This window comes from Myxine glutinosa, chromosome 3 (genome assembly GCF_964187855.1).
Source record: "Myxine glutinosa chromosome 3, kmMyxGlut1.1, whole genome shotgun sequence".
Taxonomy (NCBI): domain Eukaryota; kingdom Metazoa; phylum Chordata; class Myxini; order Myxiniformes; family Myxinidae; genus Myxine; species Myxine glutinosa.
The window spans coordinates 181,351,696-181,378,956 of record NC_136263.1 but is presented as its reverse complement, the minus strand read 5'-3'; the positions used below and the strand labels follow the sequence as shown (position 1 = coordinate 181,378,956).

The following is a 27,261-nucleotide window of genomic DNA, read 5'->3' as shown; positions in this document are numbered from 1 at the left end:
CACAGCAATGGATATATTCTGTGGATATCCACAGCAAACAAATGATCAATCCACAGCCTTCTCTATGGAAATTGTCATCACAGCCTGTATATACATGGACATCGAGGATTCCACTTCTGAACAGGGAACCTTGCGGAATCCCACGATTGTTACTTTTGTGAATTTCAGTTCCTTGAACATGAGTGATCCTGCTCGTGTGGCCAACATTTTTGTGTGTTCCAAAAAGTGATACGCATCTTTTGTCGAGCCAGTCTTCCAAGTGGTAGATCCAGTACAATCCATCCATTACTCCCATTATGTTTCAATTCGAACAAATTTCTCTTTTAGCTGGCTTCTGAAGAACCATGTATGTCCACAGGGAATCAGCAGTCTACTTATGTTCACTTTTGCCAAAAGTGACAAGCCGATCCCAGCACTACTAACAAACAGTGCCGGGACAGAGACACCTTACAACAATAAGCAACCAAACAAGACACAACACACAACTAAACAAGACGCAACACGTCACCAGGCAAACACACATCAAACTAGAATGCCACTCAGTAGAGCGCATACTCCCACCGTGGGTCAAGTTGGAGCCCTATCTTCCAATGGTAAAAAATCCTTCAAAAAAATTCCTGGATCTGGAATAATATCCTGAGCTTCACCAAAAACGAATCAATTCTTCCTTATCCGAAGGGCAATCATCCCACCAACTTTCATCAAATCCGTTCAGAACGTTTCCAGATATCTTGTTCACAAACACACGAACACGAACGAATGAACGAGCGCACACACACACACACAGACACACACACACACACACACACACACACACACACACACACACACACACACACACACACACACACACACACACACACACACCACACACACACACACACACACGAATGCATTACTCCCGGGCGGAAGCAACATGCAATCATGGAACATGTAACCAAACACGCAACATGCAACCAAACAACACACAACACAACCAACCAATACACTGTTCTTGCGATGTGTGTGTACATATTGAACTGACAAAATGTGAATTTTACACCACTGTCCCAGCCTTCTTTATTTAAAAAACCCCACAAAGTTTGATGTCATCCAAGGCGTAATAGTGTGAAAGTTGTCCTGAATATTTGCAATGATCTTCAAATGTGGGATTTGTTAAAGAAAACACAGACTATTCATCATCCTTTCTCTGGTTCACGGTTGCATTTTGCCTCCACAGCCAGGTATTTTCAGCGATTTACCAGACGAAGGAAATGTTAGGAAAACAGGCAACTTCCTGGTTTTTACTAAGGTGGATCAGTACATATTTTTCCAACAATTGAATTCGACCAATTGTATAAATTAGGTCATCAGCAACAGGTCTGTTCCATTCAAAGTTTAATCCATCTCAAAGTTTATCGACGACTTTATTTTCCCTACATCTCCAGAGGCTGCAGATCAATCTTCCTCTAAAATGCCACGAAGCGATCCATACATGTGTTTCAGTGAAGCCACTGCTCTTCCATTAATGATCTGTTATCAGGGATGGGCCATGCTTTGCTCATGCAAACTCGAACCTCTGTCCCTCAACCTCAACTTGTTAACATCCCAAACTCGTCCCTTGCAATTGAAATAATTGCCATTTTCTTTTAGTTATTCGCGAGTATGAAGTACTGCACAGAAGAGATTTATGAGTGAAAGGAAAGCCGAGCATGGTTGGAAGGAGTGTATATAGGAGGGGATAAATTATAAATATTATCAAAACTACCCACAAACCTACCTCTTTCAGGGTATATAAAAGGTTTTTAAACAAAGACGATGAAGATAAAAACCAAATATTAAGAAAAAAAAAAACTAAGCAAAATAATGTTCTTATACCATTTGGCAGTTAAAGCATGTTTTGTACCCCCAAAAGAAGCAGAAACCCAGAAGTCATTAAACAATAACGCTTCATACAGGCACATTGCTTGGCGGTGAAGCTTACGTGATTGCATTTCAAACTGATTGAGAGACTGCTTGTTGAAAGGAGATACGACGGATTCTGCCCGTGCACTTCCTGCTTCCAAGATGGTCCATGGCCTTGCGAAAGGATGCGTCTGAGGTCAGATGGACCAATGCAAACCTGAGAGTGATCAAAGGGCAAAGGGATTGAGCAATCATGCTCAGAAACTTGGGGAACGGATACATCTCCACAAAGAATCAGAAGGGATTTAGTGACCAAAATAAACGAGAGCAACTAAAGTGGGCATCATGGTTAGAAATGCAAGTTCGAAGAGCATTCAAGGTGCATCTAGATATTACGTGGGGGTAAATTGAAAAATATGAGTATTAAAAAACATACATACATCTAAAATAGAAGGGAATGTGAAGGTTGTGGAGAAAACGGAAGCATAAGGGAATTAGTAAGATTTGGAAGAAACGGTAAAAAGAGGCTTCAAAGAGGTCAAAATTTTGCAACATCATTAAACTGCCCATTTGATGATCGGGTGTACGATGCACTTGGAACTTTATTGCAAGAGGGTCCACTGAAAAAAGTAAAGTGTAAACCACACCAAGTACGACTGAAACACATCTACATTGTGCAGAAAGAAAGAAACTTCATTTTTGAAAGTCTATTCACATGCTGAACCACTGCAGGACATTTGCTGAGATGATGCTAAATTATGGGGCCCGATGGGGGGGTGGGGGGGGGGGGGGGGGGGGGGGGGGGGGGGAGGGGGAGCAACAGAAAAAAAAGCAAAGGCAACGAGGTTTATTTGGATATATCATTTGTAACAGCAACAGTATGCTATAGGTCAAACATTAGTAAAAACTTGCAGATATTCACATAAGCTGAAAATAAGAGGCTGATTGTGTTGGTGGCCGTATTGATGACTTCCCATAAGTTACGAGCATTTTTTTCAATGCGTCATAATATTCTAAACCACAAGCCTCCCCATTAAATGCCAAGATGCCATTGATGAGATCCTGCTCATCAGTCGGCCATTAAATTCCCTCAGCTTGTGCAGTCAAACATGAACAGGCAAACTAACTCACATAAGATACAATCGAAGGCCCTTTGATCCAAGCTGCCAGCTGTTTAGATCTACACTGACACCCAAACGAGTGCTTGAATCCTTCACAATGAATAAAAACAACTGCACAAAGTAAAACCTTCCGATAAACACCGCCTGACAAATCACAAGTCATTTTGTGGGGTTTGCTCGGCACCTGTTGAATCGACGGCTCACGTCTTGATGCAATCGTTTTGGAGCCCGAACCCACTAGAATAAATTAAAGTGGTAACAGATGTTGCCAGCCATCAAGACGACGTCATCATACTGCAGCTACAGCAAAGCAGTGGTTCAGACGGCGTTGACCTTTAGAATCGCTCGCAAAATCCTTTCACACATCTAAATGATAGGTTCTAACGCTATGGGACATTTGAGTAGTTTGGATCCGTTCAGTTTGGATCCAAAACACATTTGGCTTTCGCATGAAGAACTGTGCTGGCAGCTCGTCTTTTTGACGTTGAACAAATAACCCACAGAAACTATACAACTTGCAATATGCTGAAGAAAACAAAAGGTACTCCATTAAATTTTCCTGAACTACGCTTCAAAAATAAGTAATTATTTAAAGGGTCGGCAATCTTTTTCTTAATGCACGAAAGCCGAGGAAAGAAAAACAATTATTATATATATATAATATATATATAGAAAGAAAAAAAGAAATTTTGAAGAAAGAAGAAAGAAAAAAGAAAAAAAAAAAAAGAAAGAAGAAAAAAAGAAGAAAGAAGAAATTTTGAAGAATGAAGAAAGAAAAAATATATATACACAAAGAATTAAGTTAAGCACCCCCCCCGTTTTTTTACAACCTCGCACATTACAAGTTTGTTGTCGTCAAAACAGTGTAATATACCCATGATATTGCTATATTTTCTGGAGAAGTGATATTATGGTCACATAAAAACATAACAATCATGCCGTTTTCAATATTTTATTCTGAATAATTTAAGGTGAAATTTTTTGGGAATTTTAGGCATATTTTCACCTCAATTTAAGTATGGAGCTATAGGTCCATCACGGACAGTGTGGATGACGTTTATGTTTTCTAACGTACAGTCATTGTTCTGAGAAGACCTCTAGCGATCTTTGCGTCAATAACGTGTGTAGGACCCACGTGATCGGATCACTGACTCAACCCTACGTCTCATAGACCCTGTAAGCCGTCGTATGCGTTGCTGTGGCAGGTTGAACCCCCTCGAGCACGTTTGGGACATGTTGGGACGACAAATTGCGAAGATGGTCCCTCCAATAGCCAATCTGGATGAATTGGAACGTGCATTACATCGGGAATGGAACAACCTGCCACAGCAACGCATACGACGGCTTACAGGGTCTATGAGACGTAGGGTTGAGTCAGTGATCCGATCACGTGGGTCCTACACACGTTATTGACGCAAAGATCGCTAGAGGTCTTCTCAGAACTATGACTGTACGTTAGAAAACATAAACGTCATCCACACTGTCCGTGATGGACCTATAGCTCCATACTTAAATTGAGGTGAAAATATGCCTAAAATTCCCACAAAATTTCACCTTAAATTATTCAGAATAAAATATTGAAAACGGCATGATTGTTATGTTTTTATGTGACCATAATATCACTTCTCCAGAAAATATAGCAATATCATGGGTATATTACACTGTTTTGACGACGACAAACTTATAATGTGCGAGGTTGTAAAAAAACGGGGGGGGTGCTTAACTTAATTCTTTGTGTATATATATATATATATAGAAAGAAAATAGGAAAGAAAAACAAATATTATATATATATATATATATACATTTATATATATATATCTATATATATATATACACTCAACCCTCGGCTATCGCGAACTCAGCTATCGCGTTTCTCTGCTATCGCGGCTACCTAAAAAACTGCACAACACACGACTATCGCGCCCCAAATACGCGCTATAGCGCACCGGAACTGGTGGAAAGGGTGCTACGTCATCACCGAGCATGGGGAAAGAGAAATCAAGGGAAATCAAGAAGAGGAAGAACTTAACTTATGCTCAGAAATTCGAAATTGTGCAGTTGATAGACAATGGTGAAACAAAGCGAAGTGTTGGAAAGAAATTTGGGATAAATGAGTCAACAGTGCAAGGTATTTACCAAAACCGCGATTATCGGAGAAACGTAGATAAGATTTAACATTCAACAGTGAAGCAAGGTGCTCCTCTATTAATACGGCACTGGAAGGTTACGAGGAGCAGTATCATGCCCACGTCAACTCCCTCCGCCAACGCCAGATCACCGAATTCTTACGGCCAGATTCGGCGTCAGAACAAGTCTAATCGGGGGACATTAGGGTAACCGCCGTGGGGGGCACAAACTGCCGTTCGAGACCTAAATCTATGATGTAAATGCTTGATAATAAGAGTTTGCCGTCAACAACCAACACACCAACCCAGTTCCAATTTAAAAACATGCTGCAAAGTCTCTTTCTTACACACTTACACACACACACCACAAAATATAGCCGATGTGCAAGTTTGGTGCCAAAGACGGCCTGCGGGTGGGTGGGTGGGTGGGGGGGCACAATAACTCATTTGGGTGGGCATGGCCCGCGAATACTCCCCCCCCATGACGCCGACCCTGCTCACGGCGTCGCAACGAGGCACAACCCTCTCTTTGACGAGCCCTCTGACGTTGAGTGCTTCTCTGGTGCTTCAGCTGATGCAATCGTGGACGAGTTAGAGGCACGTAGGGGTGGTCAATAAGACTCCACCCAAGCCTCGGAACCTACCCAACCACCTAAGCCCCTCATCGTCCCCAAAAAGGTAAATAAAATGGTAAAAAAGTACTTTTTTACCATTTTATTTTTATTTACATATTGTGATTCTTGTTTTAATATTTCTTTATATGTTAATGTTTCTTTATATGGTAGAAACACTTGGTAAAAAAGTGGCAAAAATAGGTTAAATATGTGGTCAAATTGGGGGTCCTGGCACCAATTAGAATTATTACCATACGTTCTTCAGTTCGGCTATCGCGATTTCGGCTAACGCGCACCGATAGCGGCACCAATTAGGCGCGATAGCCGAGGGTTGAGTACATATATAGATATATATATATATATAGATATACAGACTTGGCATTTAAAATGGAATATTTTTTTTTTCTTGACTTGGGTTTACTTTCTGAACTCAGTATATCAATCTGGTGAGTTTCTTTTACCCTTCGGTGATGTCTTTGTTGAAAGAACCATGTCACTGATTGTCTTTCGCAGCAAGAAGTCAATAACAGGATTATATCACAGGTGGCGTGACAAAATGTAAGGACAGGTACATTCGACGATTGGCTTCACAATTGGGTATATAAGGGTTGTTGCGTTCTGTATTAGTGGAAAACAACTGCTGCACATCTACAAAAGTTATTGCCGCTTCCTCTGGAGATGGTCCGTCAACTCGACAATTGTGTTTGTCATGGAGTGGTGGCTTTACGAAATTCTGGCATGAAACAGCGTGCTATTGCTTGGCAGTATGGCATCACTCAAGGTCAGGTGTCAAAGATCCTGAAACGAAATGCTCAGAGGGGTGTCCCTACTCCAATACCAAGGCCAGGACGTCCACGCAGAACCACAAGGAGAGATGATCGCCAGCTGCACCGGTTAGTCTGCAAGGGCTGTACCAAGTCACCTAATCGGCTTCGGGCTGAGTGGCAGCAACTGACAAATGTGCCTGTATCCAGAAGGCTAGTCAACCAACGACTGGTTCAAGCAGGCTATCGCGCTAGGCGTCCCCTGATAAAGCCACGCCTGACCAGACAACACAGCCAGCGCCGATTGCAGTGGGCCAGAGAGCACCGTCAATGGCAGCCAGGACACTGGAATCACGTGACCTTCAGTGACGAGTCTATATTTCTGGTCTATCGTCAAGATGGCCGCGTCCGAGTGCGCAGACAAGTGCATGAAGCCCACAACGAAGATTGTATAGTGCCAAGAGTCCACGCTGGAGGTGGTGGGGTGACCGTTTGGGCTGCTTTTCATGCAGGGGGCAAAACTGACCTGGTTGTTCTGAATGGAAACCTGAACCAGTTCAAGTACAGGGTCATTCTGGAAGAAACATTGCTTCCATTTGCTCGGGCAGCCTTTTGAGGAAACTTTGTCTTCCAAGATGACAATGCACGGCCTCATCGTGCTCGCATGATCCAACACTTTCTTGCTGACCGTGGTGTCGAGCATGTGGAGTGGCCTGCCATGTCCCCGGATATGAATCCAATAGAGAACTTGTGGGCAGAATTAACGCGTCAAATTGACAACTTGGACCAGCAGCCTACCTCTGTGCGTGAATTGCAGCAGACTATTGTCACTGCATGGCAAGCGATTCCTCTCCAAACCTTGGCAAACCTTGGCAAACCTCGTGAACAGCATGCCTCGACGTGTACGTGCTCTCCTGAATGCTCGTGGGGGTTACACGAAGTACTGAACTGTAATTTTACTGTCCGTAATCCCAGTCATAATTTAGCTTTTGTTTTTGTTGAAATTTTTTTTGGCTAATGTGCAAAATAAAGAGATACTTCTGGAAAACGTACAGAAGTATAACATGGTACTGTCCGTGAATCGAGTTCGATATCAGTTTACATCACTTTCAAGGATCAATTTATTTGCTTCGAAATGTCAAATGTGGTTTTTGTTTCTTTTAAAGGTCACATTAACAAAATCTAGAATAATTTTAAAAAATTCCAATGAACTTTTGGTTCTAAGTCATCTTGAAAAGTAAGTTCACCCCCACAAAAAAAATATTCCATATTAAATGCCAAGTCTGTATATAAAAATAAAGAACAACGAATGCACAGACATGAAATCAAATTACAAAGGGTACAAATCAATACAAGTTGCAAAAGAGCTGTACCCCTTTGATTGGCCGTTGGCTCGATTCTCAAAGAACTTGATTTCTTGCAGATCAGTTACCCCAATAGCATGAAAGGCGGTCTGTAGGTCCTCATCTGTTGTCCACTGTGGAGGGAAAAAATGCATTCTACAAATGGAGTTCCGTCAGCACATGCCACAAACCTCGGCATGGACAGAAAACCAGGCACACACAACTTTTACAAACCTGCCGGGGAAGTTTATTGTTCAAAAGAAACCAAAGGTCAAAGCCATAAAAAAGATACACAACTGGACAAAAAAGTGAAAGCACAAACATATGCAAAGGAAATGTTTCCAGAAGCACCGCTGCTTACAACGAGGGCACCAAGCAGCTTCCCCTCACACCGCATTATGCTTAGGTGATGCCCCAAATGTGACGTCACAGAAGATATAACACCGAGTTGATTCAAGTTTAAAAACAAAGTCGAACGCAAATGCATAATTAAAGACTCAAAAGATCAGCCACCTCATAGCCTCGCATTCTCCCCCAAAATGAGCAGAGCATTGCACATAAAATCCGAATAATTTGCAAACAACACAAAACAAACAAAATAAACACAATGGATATCATATGCTCAGTATTAAATATACAAAACACCTTCATGAACGTCATGAAAACATAGTTATGAGGGCAAATTAGAGACACCCACACGCCCATCCCGCACAAAACACGACGGAATGGTCTCGTGCCAACAAAAGCCGGCAAACACTTTAGTCCTTTTTGTGGTTTCCAGCCGGCATCACGCAAGTTCTCCCAACTGTAGGCGAGTTTCCCAATACCGTTGGAAAAGGAATCGTATTCCGTGCTCGGAAACGTTTTTTCCCCCTGACTTTGTCCCCATAAATAATGCTATGGCATTATTTTTCCAATAATTGTCAGGAAGAAAGGAGGCATCGAGTCTTTCGATACTTCATTCTCTGATCGAACTGTTAGCTCTCGTCGGATGCCAGGCCACATCTCCGTGCGAACAGTCCGATACTTTGATCTCCCGAACTACTCGGAAGCAATTATCCGCTTCTAGATTTGCGGTTGCATGCGACCGTCCGACAGAGACCGCCGTTACATGGTGGTGCATGCACGCAACCACGTACAGGCTGAATAAAATTTGGAAACATTCACAATTTAATAAAAGGTATACAGAAAGTTAAGGCTTGTAAACAGCTTTACAATTCAAGTCTCAAAAGCATTACCGAGAAGCCACAAAGGTAGTTTACATTATATCAGAGACAGCTCCATCGCACAACACAATATCAATTAGGGTGTAATGAATCCATACCCTTTTTAAACACCAGACTTTTTGTCAAGCACCGATAATACAGACCAGACGTGCACTCCCTAAAATCGTCATACTTAGGATTAAAGGTAAAAAATAAAAAACACAAATCATCCACAACTTTTGACAAGATTCTAGCAGGGAAATTAGAGATAGTAAGCAAATCGTGCTTTTCACATCGTTGTATCACCGCAATACACTCAAACAGGAAGTCCAGCTATTGGATAATCATGCAACAGAATTATTGCTGCTTACAGCAACAGCTCGATTGAAAGGATGCATGGGAAGCAAACCAAATTGCAAGTAAAGGCTCAACATTGCAAAGTTAGTACATCCATCACTCTACGGAGCGATTAAATAACAGCTCGCATCAGATGAAAAAGCAAAACACCATCATCGGTGGATAGACTAGCATATGTTTTCATTAGGCAATTGTTGTTAGCCAATGCATGTCCGACAGGGATTTAATTTCGAATTCGGCCTACTGATTGCATCCAAGACTGTGCACCACTGAAGCAGCGCCCCCTGTAGTTCACAATTGGAATTTGCAACATTTTAAAGGTTCCGGCGATACCTCGCCTACTCTTCACGAAGAACACCTTTGGATATCTAATGCCGACAACTGTCGAATGCTGGGCGGGCAGGTTCTCCCGCTCAACGTCCTTCCGAGGGACGGCACACGTTATCGATTCGCTTGTGAAACAACAGGGTGACAATTTATCGCCGGGTTGGGATTCAAACCCAGGCGAGAAGGCTTAGAGGCGAGTGCGCACAACTTTAGGCCATCATTCCAGCCTAGATTACCCAGTATGAAAGAACCATATTTTCCAAAAGGAACGATTCGATTTGCAATGCACCCATATGTTCGGTTATACACAAATTTCATCAGTAAAAATCAAAGGTTCTACGCAACCATTTAATTATTTCACATGCAAAACATAAAACACACCTTACCATTGGCACGAGTGCTTTCCCCTATTTAGATATATTCAAGTACCGTGTAAAACAGTTTGCACAGAGAGGCATTTGGTCTCATTGCAATGGCATTGTACACTAAACTGCAAGAATAGTCAGAGCATACAATTGTTCCCAAATTTCTTTGCCAGGCAAACATTTCCATCACTGCATCAAATAACTTTTAATGCAAACAATCATTTCCGGCCTCCGTAAAGACCGTTTTAAGATGATGAAAATAAATAAATAAATAAATAAATAAATAGATAACCACCAATCAGAATTGACAAAAAAGATTTATGGCACCCCAAAGTAAATAAATAGGAAATAAATAAACACTACATAAGCTCAAGCAACTGCTCACGTTATTTCAACAGCAAGGAGCAGGATAACGTCGAGCAATCAATGTCCTTCGTGCAATAATTGGTTTAAAGAAAGCAATTCATCGCAAGCTGCACAGCCCAATAGCATGTTATTTGATTTAACATTAAAAAAAATAATTGCACCCATTGTGACCCAAATAAAATCTGCTCAATCGCAGACATACCCGAGTAGATGAAAATAGAAATAACGACCCCCCAGAAGGGGGAAAAAAAATAAACAGATTCCGGTTGATTTGAATTTTGGAAGAACCCAAATAATCAATGAAATAAAAAATAAAAAATAACGTTCGGCAAAAGGGAAGGAGCCGCTCCTCCAAGCCCTCAACTCACCCAGGTGAGATTCCCAACATACAGAGACACCCGCTTGTTGTTATAGTTAAATGTTACGCTGCCGGTGCCGCCAGCAGGGGGGTTCTTAGTCGGTTCTTCCACGGCCTCCAAAGGTTCTATGTAGTCAGGTTGGTCCCCATCGCTACCGTTGTTTGCAGGAGTTGTAATTACATCGTCGTAGAGATCCACATTGTCATGACCGCTGTAGTCTTGTTCCTGCGACGACAACGCATACAAGAGCACAAACATGATAGCGCTATGGCAGACGTCCAATGGAAAAGTCACAAAAGCACAAATTCCATTCTGTGAAAGAGGTGGTTCTGGCGGAGGGGAAAATAATTCGTTAAACACAACTTGATGAATGAAAAAAGAAAACAAAACCATTTTGAGGAAAAATGTGGGTTCGTATTCAAAATGGCACACATTCTAAAGAAATGTGTTAACGAATAAAGTTACCTTCAGGGTACCCTCAAACCTCATTATCCTAACATGCCAAATCAAAATGGTGCAAGTGTGAAACCTATGTACCAATTCATGTCGTGTTTTGTAAGCATACGGCCTGAAGGCAAAGTGCACAGACAAATTGTGAAATTGATTTTTATCTCGATGTTTAGGCCAGTGGAGAAGCCAGACATGTATCGGATTGACAATGGGCTTAAGGTAGAGATGTGACAAATGAGTTCAATAAACAAGGATTTTTTCCCTTCTTTGAGACAACCAAACGCTGATGAAGATGACAGGAATGACAAAAAGTGCCAAGACCAAAAAGGGGCCCAAAACATTATTTTCATATATATATTTTCATATAATTTCACCATGTGCTAACTAACCTCATAACTGATTATACATTATTTTCTATATCATTTCAAGGTCAGTAACCTTCGTTTTGACATTTCCGGGCCTGGCCTGTCCTGTTTCGGTTACAGTCTGTCCTTTGGCATTGAATACCGCTCGCTCGTGAACCATCGTCGTCTCCTGACTTGTATGTTTTAAAACAGAAAACAAATAGAAATGACTGTGTACGGTGGAGACAGGAACATCAAGGTCTCTGGAGAAGGATTTGTAGCCTTGAGATTGTCCATTCTTGGCTACAATCTTGTATCTGACCTCCTCAGACAATTCTCTGGTTTTCTTTCTTTTCTCCATGCTCATTGTGGTGCACACTGTGACACAAAACAGCAGAATGACTCATTTTCTCTATTAAAACTGGTTGAATGAGTGATTTTTTAAATACTGCAGGCACCTGCAACTCACCACAGGTGGGTTCAATTCCAAAGTACCTTGATCTTTCCAAATTATCCAAAGTAATTCTTTGGATAATTTTATTTAATTCAAAGATTATCCAAATATAATCTTTCCAAAGATTATCCAAAAAAAAACAAGCGTTACGCCTCGGTCCCCCGTCAGTGAAGTGATGTGCGTTGACAAAGTGGAAGACGCAAGGCGGCCATCTTGGATTTTGACGTGGCGACCCAATTTCAATAGCGTTCTTCCTTATGCATAGATACACCCACACACCAGATTAGAAGTTGGTACTTCGCTTATTTTTCAAGATATTTCGCTCACAAGGTTCAGACATATATATATATATGGTGGCGGCCATCTTGAATTTTGACGTGGTGGCCCAATTTTCAATAGCGTTCTTCCTTATGCCTAGATACACCCACACACGCCAGATTAGAAGTTGGTACTTCGCTTATTTTTCAAGATATTGTGCTCACAAGGGTCAGACATACATGGCGGCGGCCATCTTGGATTTTGACGTGGCGACCCAATTTTCAATACGGTTCTTCCTTATGCCGAGATACACCCACACACCAAATTAGAAGTTGGTACTTCGCTTACGCACGCACACACGCACGGACGGACGGACGGACACACACATGGACGGAGGGGAAAACCATAGTTCTCCTTTCGCTCCGCGGGACAATTATCCAAAGATCTTTCCAAAGTAATTCCAAAGTACCTTTACCTTGATCTTTTCTACCCCCGTTAATTCACCCCAGATCCACTTCATGGCAGACATGCACAAGGTGACACAAAACAAGGCATGAGTGAACTGCGTGTTTGGGTAAATTTAAATAACCCTTTTGAAGAACATCAACTCATCTCATCATGAAAGTGGAACAACACTCTTCGACGTCACGAGGTCGACCGATATGCCTCTGCTCACATTATTAAATCATAATAAATACGTGCACCGAGTTTGATTTAAATCCCTTCAGCTGTTCTCAAGTTATCACATTTTTCAATCATAATCCAATCAAATCAGTTAATCCATAATCCAATCAGTTAATCTTTGCATCACAAATACTTATACCAAGTTTCTTCAAAATCCCATCAATGGTTCACGACTGAGAGCGGCAACATACATTTTACTTCACATGACCTTTAGCCTTCGACATCTTGACCCGAAAATCAGTTCATCTTTGCATCATAATATATAATTATACAAAGATTGGTGAAAATCCCACGACTGGTTCATAAATTAGCTCGGCAACAGAATTTTTACCTGACTGGACGTCTGACATTTGACCACTTAACCCCAAAATCGAATCAGTTCATCATACATACGTGCACCAAATTTGAATTAGATCACATCAGCCGTTCTCAGGTTATAGACCTATTACTGACTTTGACACTCATGTACTCTCAACCCATTAACTCTAACTCTCGATCCATGTACTCTCAACCCATTAACTCTCACTCTCGATCCATGTACTCTCAACCCATTAACTCTCACTCTCGATCCATGTACTCTCAACCCATTAACTCTCACTCTCGATCCATGTACTCTCAACCCATTAACTCTCACTCTCGATCCATGTACTCTCAACCCATTAACTCTCACTCTCGATCCATGTACTCTCAACCCATTAACTCTCACTCTCGATCCATGTACTCTCAACCCATTAACTCTCACTCTCGATCCATGTACACTCAACCCATTAACTCTCACTCTCGATACACATACTCTCAACCCATTAACTCTCACTCTCGATCCATGTACTCTCAACCCATTAACTCTCACTCTCGATCCACGTACTCTCAACCCATTAACTCTCACTCTCGATCCACGTACTCTCAACCCATTAACTCTCACTCTCGATCCATGTACTCTCAACCCATTAACTCTCACTCTCGATCCATGTACTCTCGATCCATGTACTCTCAACCCATTAACTCTCACTCTCGATCCATGCACACTCAACCCATTAACTCTCACTCTCGATCCACGTACTCTCAACCCATTAACTCTCACTCTCGATCCATGTGCTCTCAACCCATTAACTCTCACTCTCGATCCATGTACTCTCAACCCATTAACTCTCGCTCTCGCTCCATGTACTCTCAACCCATTACCTCTCACTCTCGATCCATGTGCTCTCAACCCATTAACTCTCACTCTCGATCCATGTGCTCTCAACCCATTAACTCTCACTCTCGATCCATGTGCTCTCAACCCATCAACTCTCATTCTCGATCCATGTGCTCTCAACCCATTAACTCTCACTCTCGATCCATGTGCTCTCAACCCATTAACTCTCACTCTCGATCCATGTACTCTCAACCCATTAACTCTCACTCTCGATCCATGTACTCTCAACCCATTAACTCTCACTCTCGATCCATGTACTCTCAACCCATTAACTCTCACTCTCGATCCATGTACTCTCAACCCATTAACTCTCAACCCATTAACTCTCACTCTCGATCCATGTACTCTCAACCCATTAACTCTCACTCTCGATCCATGTACTCTCAACCCATTAACTCTCTCTCTCGATCCATGTACTCTCAACCCATTAACACTCACTCTCGATCCATGTGCTCTCAACCCATTAACTCTCACTCTCGCTCCATGTACTCTCAACCCATTAACTCTCACTCTCGATCCATGTGCTCTCAACCCATTAACTCTCACTCTCGATCCACGTACTCTCAACCCAATAACTCTCACTCTCGCTCCATGTACTCTCAACCCATTAACTCTCACTCTCGATCCATGTGCTCTCAACCCATTAACTCTCACTCTCGATCCACGTACTCTCAAACCATTAACTCTCACTCTCGATCCATGTACTCTCAACCCATTAACTCTCACTCTCGCTTCATGTACTCTCAACCCATAAACTCTCACTCTCGCTCCATGTACTCTCAACCCATTAACTCTCACTCTCGCTCCATGTACTCTCAACCCAGAAACTCTCACTCTCGCTCCATGTACTCTCAACCCATTAACTCTCACTCTCGCTCCATGTACTCTCAACCCATTAACTCTCACTCTCGATCCATGTGCTCTCAACCCATTAACTCTCACTCTCGCTCCATGTGCTCTCAACCCATTAACTCTCACTCTCGCTCCATGTGCTCTCAACCCATTAACTCTCACTCTCGATCCATGTGCTCTCAACCCATTAACTCTCACTCTCGCTCCATGTGCTCTCAACCCATTAACTCTCACTCTCGATCCATGTACTCTCAACCCATTAAGTCTCACTCTCGATCCATGTACTCTCAACCCATTAACTCTCACTCTCGCTCCATGTGCTCTCAACCCATTAACTCTCACTCTCGATCCATGTACTCTCAACCCATTAACTCTCACTCTCAATCCATGTACTCTCAACCCATTAACTCTCACTCTCGCTCCATGTGCTCTCAACCCATTAACTCTAACTCTCGATCCATGTACTCTCAACCCATTAACTCTCACTCTCGATCCATGTACTCTCAACCCATTAACTCTCACTCTTGATCCATGTACTCTCAACCCATTAACTCTCACTCTCGATCCATGTACTCTCAATCCATTAACTCTCACTCTCGATCCATGTGCTCTCAACCCATTAACTCTCACTCTCGATCCATGTGCTCTCAACCCATTAACTCTCACTCTCGATCCATGTGCTCTCAACCCATTAACTCTCACTCTCGATCCATGTGCTCTCAACCCATTAACTCTCACTCTCGATCCATGTGCTCTCAACACATTAACTCTCACTCTCGCCCCATTAACTCTCACTCTCGATCCACGTAAACTCAACCCATTAACTCTCACTCTCGATCCACGTACTCTCAACCCATTAACTCTCACTCTCGATCCACGTACTCTCAACCCATTAACTCTCACTCTCGATCCATGTGCTCTCAACCCATTAACTCTCACTCTCGATCCACGTACTCTCAACCCATTAACTCTCACTCTCGATCCATGTGCTCTCAACCCATTAACTCTCACTCTCGATCCACGTACTCTCAACCCATTAACTCTCCCTCTCGATCCACGTACTGTCAAACCCATTAACTCTCACTCTCGATCCATGTACTCTCAACCCATTAACTCTCACTCTCGATCAATGTGCTCTCAACCCATTAACTCTCACTCTCGATCCATGTGCTCTCAACCCATTAACTCTCACTCTCGATCCATGTGCTCTCGCCCCATTAACTCTCACTCTCGATCCACGTACTCTTAACCCATTAACTCTAACTCTCGATCCATGTACTCTTAACCCATTAACTCTCACTCTCGATCCATGTGCTCTCAACCCATTAACTCTCACTCTCGATCCATGTACTCTCAACCCATTAACTCTCACTCTCGATCCATGTACTCTCAACCCATTAACTCTCACTCTCGATCCATGTGCTCTCAACCCATGAACTCTCACTCTCGCTCCATGTACTCTCAACCCATTAACTCTCACTCTCGATCCATGTGCTCTCAACCCATTAACTCTCACTCTCGATCCATGTACTCTCAACCCATTAACTCTCACTCTCGATCAATGTACTCTCGCCCCATTAACTCTCACTCTCGATCCATGTGCTCTCAACCCATTAACTCTCACTCTCGATCCATGTACTCTCAACCCATTAACTCTCACTCTCGATCCATGTACTCTCGCCCCATTAACTCTCACTCTCGATCCATGTGCTCTCAACCCATTAACTCTCACTCTCGTTCCATGTGCACTCAACCCATTAACTCTCACTCTCGATCCATGTACTCTCAACCCATTAACTCTCACTCTCGATCCATGTGCTCTCAACCCATTAACTCTCACTCTCGATCCATGTACTCTCGCCCCATTAACTCTCACTCTCGATCCATGTGCTCTCAACCCATTAACTCTCACTCTCGATCCATGTACTCTCAACCCATTAACTCTCACTCTCGATCCATGTACTCTCGCCCCATTAACTCTCACTCTCGATCCATGTGCTCTCAACCCATTAACTCTCACTCTCGCTCCATGTGCACTCAACCCATTAACTCTCACTCTCGATCCATGTACTCTCAACCCATTAACTCTCACTCTCGATCCATGTGCTCTCAACCCATTAACTCTCACTCTCGATCCATGTGCTCTCAACCCATAAACTCTCACTCTCGATCCATGTACTCTCAACCCATTAACTCTCACTCTCGATCCATGTGCTCTCAACCCATTAACTCTCACTCTCGATCCATGTGCTCTCAACCCATTAACTCTCACTCTCGATCCATGTACTCTCGCCCCATTAACTCTCACTCTCGATCCATGTGCTCTCAACCCATTAACTCTCACTCTCGATCCATGTACTCTCACCGTATTACCCCTCGCTCTCGATCCATGTACTCTCATCTTATTATCAATCACTCTTGCCCCATGTACTCTCAACCCATTAACTCTCACTCTCGATCCATGTACTCTCGCCCCATTAACTCTCACTCTCGATCCATGTACTCTCACCTTATTACTCCTCACTCTCGCTCCATGTACTCTCACCTTATTACCCCTCACTCTCGCTCCATGTACTCTCACCCTAATACCCCTCACTCTCGCTCCATGTACTCTCACCCTACAACCCCTCACTCCAGCTCCATGTACTCCCACCTTATTACTCCTCACTCTCGCTCCATGTACTCTCACCTTATTACCCCTCACTCTCGATCCATGTACTCTCACCCTCCAACCCCCCACTCTCGCTCCATGTACTCTCACATTATTACTCCTCTCACTCGATCCATGCACTCTCACCATAATGCCACTCACTGTAGCTCCATGTACTCTCACCGCAATACCCCTCACTCTTGATCCATGTACTCTCACCCGGCTGCACCTCACTCTCGATCCATGTACTCACTCCACGTACTCAACCCATTAACGCTCACTCTCCCTCTCCCTCGATGTACTCTCAACCCATGAACCCTCACTCTCGATCCATGTACTCTCACCTTATTACCCCTCACTCTCAATCCATGTACCCTCACCTTATTACCCCTCACTCTCGATCCATGTACCCTCACCCCAATACCCCCTCACTCTCGCTCCACGTACTCAAACCATTAATCCTCACTCTCCCTCCATGTACTCACACCCTCGATCCATGTACTCTCACCCTCATACTCCTCACTCTCGATCACCCCAATACCGCTCACTCTTACTCCATGTACTCTCACCTTATAACACCTCACTCTCGCTCCATTTACTCTCACCCTAATACCCCACACTCTCACTTCATGTCCTCTCACCCTAATACCCCTCACTCTTGCTCCATTTGCTCTCACCCTAATATCCCACACTCTCACTCCATGTACACACACCCCAATACCGCTCACTCTTGCTCCATGAACTCTCACCCTAATACCCCTCACTCTCGCTCCATGTACTCTCACCCTAATACCCCTCACTCTTGCTCCATTTACTCTCACTCCATGTCCTCTCACCCTAATACCCCTCACTCTTGCTCCATTTGCTCTCACCCTAATACCCCTCACTCTCACTCCATGTCCTCTCACCCTAATACCCCCTCACCCTAATACCCCTCACTCTTGCTCCATTTGCTCTCACCCTAATACCCCTCACTCTCACTCCATGTCCTCTCACCCTTATACTCCTCACTCTCGCTCCATGTACTCTCACCCTAATACCCCTCACTCTTGCTCCATTTGCTCTCACCCTAATACCCCTCACTCTTGCTCCATTTGCTCTCACCCTAATACCCCTCACTCTTGCTCCATTTGCTCTCACCCTAATACCCCTCACTCTTGCTCCATTTGCTGTCATCCTATAACCCCACACTCTCACTCCATGTCCTCTCACCCTAATACCCCTCACTCTCGCTCCATGTACTCTCACCCTGATACCCCTCACTCTCACTCCATGTACTCTCACCCTAATACCCCTCACTCTCGCTCCATGTACTCTCACCCTAATACCCCTCACTCTCGCTCCATGTACTCTCACGCTAATACCCCTCACTCTCGCTCCATGTACTCACCCTAATATCCCTCACTCTCGCTCCATGTACTCTCACCCTAATACCCCTCACTCTCGCTCCATGTACTCTCACCCTAATACCCCTCACTCTCGCTCCATGTACTCTCACCCTAATACCCCTCACTCTCGCTCCATGTACTCTCACCCTAATACCCCTCACTCTCCATCCATGTACTCTCACCCTAATACCCCTCACTCTCGCTCCATGTACTCTCACCCTAATACCCCTCACTCTCGCTCCATGTACTCTCACCCTAATACCCCTCACTCTCCATCCATGTACTCACCCTAATACCCCTCACTCTCACTCCATGTACTCTCAGGCTAATACCCTCACTCTTCTTCCATTTACTCACCCTAATACCCCTCACTCTCGCTTCATGTACTCTCACCCTAATACGCCTCACTCTCGCTCCATGTACTCTCACCCTAATACCCCTCACTCTCGCTCCATTTACTCTCACCCTAATACCCCTCACTCTTGCTCCATTTACTCTCACCCTAATACCCCACACTCTCACTCCATGTCCTCTCACCCTAATACCCCTCACTCTTGCTCCATTTGCTCACCCTAATACCCCTCACTCTCACTCCATGTCCTCTCACCCTAATACCCCTCACTCTCCTTCCATTTACTCACCCTAATACCCCTCACTCTCGCTCCGTGTACTCTCACCCTAATACCCCTCACTCTCGCTCCATGTACTCTCACCCTAATACCCCTCACTCTCGCTCCATTTACTCTCACCCTAATACCCCTCACTCTTGCTCCATTTACTCTCACCCTAATACCCCACACTCTCACTTCATGTCCTCTCACCCTAATACCCCTCACTCTTGCTCCATTTGCTCTCACCCTAATATCCCACACTCTCACTACATGTACACACACCCCAATACCACTCACTCTTGCTCCATGTACTCTCACCTTATAACACCTCACTCTCACTCCATGTACACACACCCTAATACCCCTCACTCTCGCTCCATTTACTCTCACCCTAATACCCCTCACTCTTGCTCCATTTACTCTCACTCCATGTCCTCTCACCCTAATACCCCTCACTCTTGCTCCATTTGCTCTCACCCTAATACCCCTCACTCTCACTCCATGTCCTCTCACCCTAATACACCTCACTCTCGCTCCATTTGCTCTCACCCTAATACCCCTCACTCTTGCTCCATTTGCTCTCACCCTAATACCCCTCACTCTTGCTCCATTTGCTCTCACCCTAATACCCCACACTCTCACCATAATACCCCTCACTCTTGCTCCATTTACTCTCACCCTAATACCCCACACTCTGACTCCATGTCCTCTCACCCTAATACCCCTCACTCTCGCTCCATGTACTCTCACCCTAATACCCCTCACTCTCGCTCCATGTGCTCTCAACCCATTAACTCTCACTCTCGATCCACGTACTCTCAACCCATTAACTCTCACTCTCGATCCATGTACTCTCAACCCATTAACTCTCACTCTCGATCAATGTGCTCTCAACCCATTAACTCTCACTCTTGCTCCATTTGCTCTCATCCTAATACCCCACACTCTCACTCCATGTCCTCTCACCCTAATACCCCTCACTCTCGCTCCATGTACTCTCACCCTAATACCCCTCACTCTCGCTCCATGTACTCTCACCCTAATACCCCTCACTCTTGCTCCATTTGCTCTCACCCTAATACCCCCCACTCTCACTCCATGTCCTCTCACCCTAATACCCCACACTCTCACTCCATGTACTCTCACCTTATTACCCCTCACTCTCGCTCCATGTACTCTCACCCTAATACCCCTCACTCTCGCTCCATGTACTCTCACCCTACAACCCCTCACTCCAGCTCCATGTACTCCCACCTTATTACTCCTCACTCTCGCTCCATGTACTCTCACCTTATTACCCCTCACTCTCGATCCATGTACTCTCACCCTCCAACCCCCCACTCTCGCTCCATGTACTCTCACATTATTACTCCTCTCACTCGATCCATGCACTCTCACCATAATGCCACTCACTGTAGCTCCATGTACTCTCACCGCAATACCCCTCACTCTTGATCCATGTACTCTCACCCGGCTGCACCTCACTCTCGATCCATGTACTCACTCCACGTACTCAACCCATTAACGCTCACTCTCCCTCTCCCTCGATGTACTCTCAACCCATGAACCCTCACTCTCGATCCATGTACTCTCACCTTATTACCCCTCACTCTCAATCCATGTACCCTCACCTTATTACCCCTCACTCTCGATCCATGTACCCTCACCCCAATACCCCCTCACTCTCGCTCCACGTACTCAAACCATTAATCCTCACTCTCCCTCCATGTACTCACACCCTCGATCCATGTACTCTCACCCTCATACTCCTCACTCTCGATCACCCCAATACCGCTCACTCTTACTCCATGTACTCTCACCTTATAACACCTCACTCTCGCTCCATTTACTCTCACCCTAATACCCCACACTCTCACTTCATGTCCTCTCACCCTAATACCCCTCACTCTTGCTCCATTTGCTCTCACCCTAATATCCCACACTCTCACTCCATGTACACACACCCCAATACCGCTCACTCTTGCTCCATGAACTCTCACCCTAATACCCCTCACTCTCGCTCCATGTACTCTCACCCTAATACCCCTCACTCTTGCTCCATTTACTCTCACTCCATGTCCTCTCACCCTAATACCCCTCACTCTTGCTCCATTTGCTCTCACCCTAATACCCCTCACTCTCACTCCATGTCCTCTCACCCTAATACCCCCTCACCCTAATACCCCTCACTCTTGCTCCATTTGCTCTCACCCTAATACCCCTCACTCTCACTCCATGTCCTCTCACCCTTATACTCCTCACTCTCGCTCCATGTACTCTCACCCTAATACCCCTCACTCTTGCTCCATTTGCTCTCACCCTAATACCCCTCACTCTTGCTCCATTTGCTCTCACCCTAATACCCCTCACTCTTGCTCCATTTGCTCTCACCCTAATACCCCTCACTCTTGCTCCATTTGCTCTCATCCTATAACCCCACACTCTCACTCCATGTCCTCTCACCCTAATACCCCTCACTCTCGCTCCATGTACTCTCACCCTAATACCCCTCACTCTCACTCCATGTACTCTCACCCTAATACCCCTCACTCTCGCTCCATGTACTCTCACCCTAATACCCCTCACTCTCGCTCCATGTACTCTCACGCTAATACCCCTCACTCTCGCTCCATGTACTCACCCTAATATCCCTCACTCTCGCTCCATGTACTCTCACCCTAATACCCCTCACTCTCGCTCCATGTACTCTCACCCTAATACCCCTCACTCTCGCTCCATGTACTCTCACCCTAATACCCCTCACTCTCGCTCCATGTACTCTCACCCTAATACCCCTCACTCTCCATCCATGTACTCTCACCCTAATACCCCTCACTCTCGCTCCATGTACTCTCACCCTAATACCCCTCACTCTCGCTCCATGTACTCTCACCCTAATACCCCTCACTCTCCATCCATGTACTCACCCTAATACCCCTCACTCTCACTCCATGTACTCTCAGGCTAATACCCTCACTCTTCTTCCATTTACTCACCCTAATACCCCTCACTCTCGCTTCATGTACTCTCACCCTAATACGCCTCACTCTCGCTCCATGTACTCTCACCCTAATACCCCTCACTCTCGCTCCATTTACTCTCACCCTAATACCCCTCACTCTTGCTCCATTTACTCTCACCCTAATACCCCACACTCTCACTCCATGTCCTCTCACCCTAATACCCCTCACTCTTGCTCCATTTGCTCACCCTAATACCCCTCACTCTCACTCCATGTCCTCTCACCCTAATACCCCTCACTCTCCTTCCATTTACTCACCCTAATACCCCTCACTCTCGCTCCGTGTACTCTCACCCTAATACCCCTCACTCTCGCTCCATGTACTCTCACCCTGATACCCCTCACTCTCGCTCCATTTACTCTCACCCTAATACCCCTCACTCTTGCTCCATTTACTCTCACCCTAATACCCCACACTCTCACTTCATGTCCTCTCACCCTAATACCCCTCACTCTTGCTCCATTTGCTCTCACCCTAATATCCCACACTCTCACTACATGTACACACACCCCAATACCACTCACTCTTGCTCCATGTACTCTCACCTTATAACACCTCACTCTCACTCCATGTACACACACCCTAATACCCCTCACTCTCGCTCCATTTACTCTCACCCTAATACCCCTCACTCTTGCTCCATTTACTCTCACTCCATGTCCTCTCACCCTAATACCCCTCACTCTTGCTCCATTTGCTCTCACCCTAATACCCCTCACTCTCACTCCATGTCCTCTCACCCTAATACACCTCACTCTCGCTCCATTTGCTCTCACCCTAATACCCCTCACTCTTGCTCCATTTGCTCTCACCCTAATACCCCTCACTCTTGCTCCATTTGCTCTCACCCTAATACCCCACACTCTCACCATAATACCCCTCACTCTTGCTCCATTTACTCTCACCCTAATACCCCACACTCTGACTCCATGTCCTCTCACCCTAATACCCCTCACTCTCGCTCCATGTACTCTCACCCTAATACCCCTCACTCTCGCTCCATGTGCTCTCAACCCATTAACTCTCACTCTCGATCCACGTACTCTCAACCCATTAACTCTCACTCTCGATCCATGTACTCTCAACCCATTAACTCTCACTCTCGATCAATGTGCTCTCAACCCATTAACTCTCACTCTTGCTCCATTTGCTCTCATCCTAATACCCCACACTCTCACTCCATGTCCTCTCACCCTAATACCCCTCACTCTCGCTCCATGTACTCTCACCCTAATACCCCTCACTCTCGCTCCATGTACTCTCACCCTAATACCCCTCACTCTTGCTCCATTTGCTCTCACCCTAATACCCCCCACTCTCACTCCATGTCCTCTCACCCTAATACCCCACACTCTCACTCCATGTACTCTCACCTTATTACCCCTCACTCTCGCTCCATGTACTCTCACCCTAATACCCCTCACTCTCGCTCCATGTACTCTCACCCTACAACCCCTCACTCCAGCTCCATGTACTCCCACCTTATTACTCCTCACTCTCGCTCCATGTACTCTCACCTTATTACCCCTCACTCTCGATCCATGTACTCTCACCCTCCAACCCCCCACTCTCGCTCCATGTACTCTCACATTATTACTCCTCTCACTCGATCCATGCACTCTCACCATAATGCCACTCACTGTAGCTCCATGTACTCTCACCGCAATACCCCTCACTCTTGATCCATGTACTCTCACCCGGCTGCACCTCACTCTCGATCCATGTACTCACTCCACGTACTCAACCCATTAACGCTCACTCTCCCTCTCCCTCGATGTACTCTCAACCCATGAACCCTCACTCTCGATCCATGTACTCTCACCTTATTACCCCTCACTCTCAATCCATGTACCCTCACCTTATTACCCCTCACTCTCGATCCATGTACCCTCACCCCAATACCCCCTCACTCTCGCTCCACGTACTCAAACCATTAATCCTCACTCTCCCTCCATGTACTCACACCCTCGATCCATGTACTCTCACCCTCATACTCCTCACTCTCGATCACCCCAATACCGCTCACTCTTACTCCATGTACTCTCACCTTATAACACCTCACTCTCGCTCCATTTACTCTCACCCTAATACCCCACACTCTCACTTCATGTCCTCTCACCCTAATACCCCTCACTCTTGCTCCATTTGCTCTCACCCTAATATCCCACACTCTCACTCCATGTACACACACCCCAATACCGCTCACTCTTGCTCCATGAACTCTCACCCTAATACCCCTCACTCTCGCTCCATGTACTCTCACCCTAATACCCCTCACTCTTGCTCCATTTACTCTCACTCCATGTCCTCTCACCCTAATACCCCTCACTCTTGCTCCATTTGCTCTCACCCTAATACCCCTCACTCTCACTCCATGTCCTCTCACCCTAATACCCCCTCACCCTAATACCCCTCACTCTTGCTCCATTTGCTCTCACCCTAATACCCCTCACTCTCACTCCATGTCCTCTCACCCTTATACTCCTCACTCTCGCTCCATGTACTCTCACCCTAATACCCCTCACTCTTGCTCCATTTGCTCTCACCCTAATACCCCTCACTCTTGCTCCATTTGCTCTCACCCTAATACCCCTCACTCTTGCTCCATTTGCTCTCACCCTAATACCCCTCACTCTTGCTCCATTTGCTCTCATCCTATAACCCCACACTCTCACTCCATGTCCTCTCACCCTAATACCCCTCACTCTCGCTCCATGTACTCTCACCCTAATACCCCTCACTCTCACTCCATGTACTCTCACCCTAATACCCCTCACTCTCGCTCCATGTACTCTCACCCTAATACCCCTCACTCTCGCTCCATGTACTCTCACGCTAATACCCCTCACTCTCGCTCCATGTACTCACCCTAATATCCCTCACTCTCGCTCCATGTACTCTCACCCTAATACCCCTCACTCTCGCTCCATTTACTCTCACCCTAATACCCCTCACTCTTGCTCCATTTACTCTCACCCTAATACCCCACACTCTCACTCCATGTCCTCTCACCCTAATACCCCTCACTCTTGCTCCATTTGCTCACCCTAATACCCCTCACTCTCACTCCATGTCCTCTCACCCTAATACCCCTCACTCTCCTTCCATTTACTCACCCTAATACCCCTCACTCTCGCTCCGTGTACTCTCACCCTAATACCCCTCACTCTCGCTCCATGTACTCTCACCCTAATACCCCTCACTCTCGCTCCATTTACTCTCACCCTAATACCCCTCACTCTTGCTCCATTTACTCTCACCCTAATACCCCACACTCTCACTTCATGTCCTCTCACCCTAATACCCCTCACTCTTGCTCCATTTGCTCTCACCCTAATATCCCACACTCTCACTACATGTACACACACCCCAATACCACTCACTCTTGCTCCATGTACTCTCACCTTATAACACCTCACTCTCACTCCATGTACACACACCCTAATACCCCTCACTCTCGCTCCATTTACTCTCACCCTAATACCCCTCACTCTTGCTCCATTTACTCTCACTCCATGTCCTCTCACCCTAATACCCCTCACTCTTGCTCCATTTGCTCTCACCCTAATACCCCTCACTCTCACTCCATGTCCTCTCACCCTAATACACCTCACTCTCGCTCCATTTGCTCTCACCCTAATACCCCTCACTCTTGCTCCATTTGCTCTCACCCTAATACCCCTCACTCTTGCTCCATTTGCTCTCACCCTAATACCCCACACTCTCACCATAATACCCCTCACTCTTGCTCCATTTACTCTCACCCTAATACCCCACACTCTGACTCCATGTCCTCTCACCCTAATACCCCTCACTCTCGCTCCATGTACTCTCACCCTAATACCCCTCACTCTCGCTCCATGTGCTCTCAACCCATTAACTCTCACTCTCGATCCACGTACTCTCAACCCATTAACTCTCACTCTCGATCCATGTACTCTCAACCCATTAACTCTCACTCTCGATCAATGTGCTCTCAACCCATTAACTCTCACTCTCGATCCATGTGCTCTCAACCCATTAACTCTCACTCTCGATCCATGTGCTCTCGCCCCATTAACTCTCACTCTCGATCCACGTACTCTTAACCCATTAACTCTAACTCTCGATCCATGTACTCTTAACCCATTAACTCTCACTCTCGATCCATGTGCTCTCAACCCATTAACTCTCACTCTCGATCCATGTACTCTCAACCCATTAACTCTCACTCTCGATCCATGTACTCTCAACCCATTAACTCTCACTCTCGATCCATGTGCTCTCAACCCATGAACTCTCACTCTCGCTCCATGTACTCTCAACCCATTAACTCTCACTCTCGATCCATGTGCTCTCAACCCATTAACTCTCACTCTCGATCCATGTACTCTCAACCCATTAACTCTCACTCTCGATCCATGTACTCTCGCCCCATTAACTCTCACTCTCGATCCATGTGCTCTCAACCCATTAACTCTCACTCTCGATCCATGTAATCTCAACCCATTAACTCTCACTCTCGATCCATGTACT

At 45.3% G+C, this 27,261-nt stretch overlaps 1 protein-coding gene across 1 annotated transcript in view; it reads right to left on the bottom strand.

Annotated features, from left to right (window-relative positions):
* The window catches only part of LOC137423003 (cleavage and polyadenylation specificity factor subunit 6), a 115,733-nt gene that overhangs the window by 61,551 nt on the left and 26,921 nt on the right, over nt 1-27,261 (bottom strand). Inside the window, 5 exon segments of the mRNA XM_068109747.2 lie at nt 1,964-2,014; nt 2,017-2,043; nt 2,046-2,101; nt 7,886-7,989; nt 10,844-11,059. Of these exon segments, the coding sequence (XP_067965848.2) occupies nt 1,964-2,014; nt 2,017-2,043; nt 2,046-2,101; nt 7,886-7,989; nt 10,844-11,059 (454 nt within the window).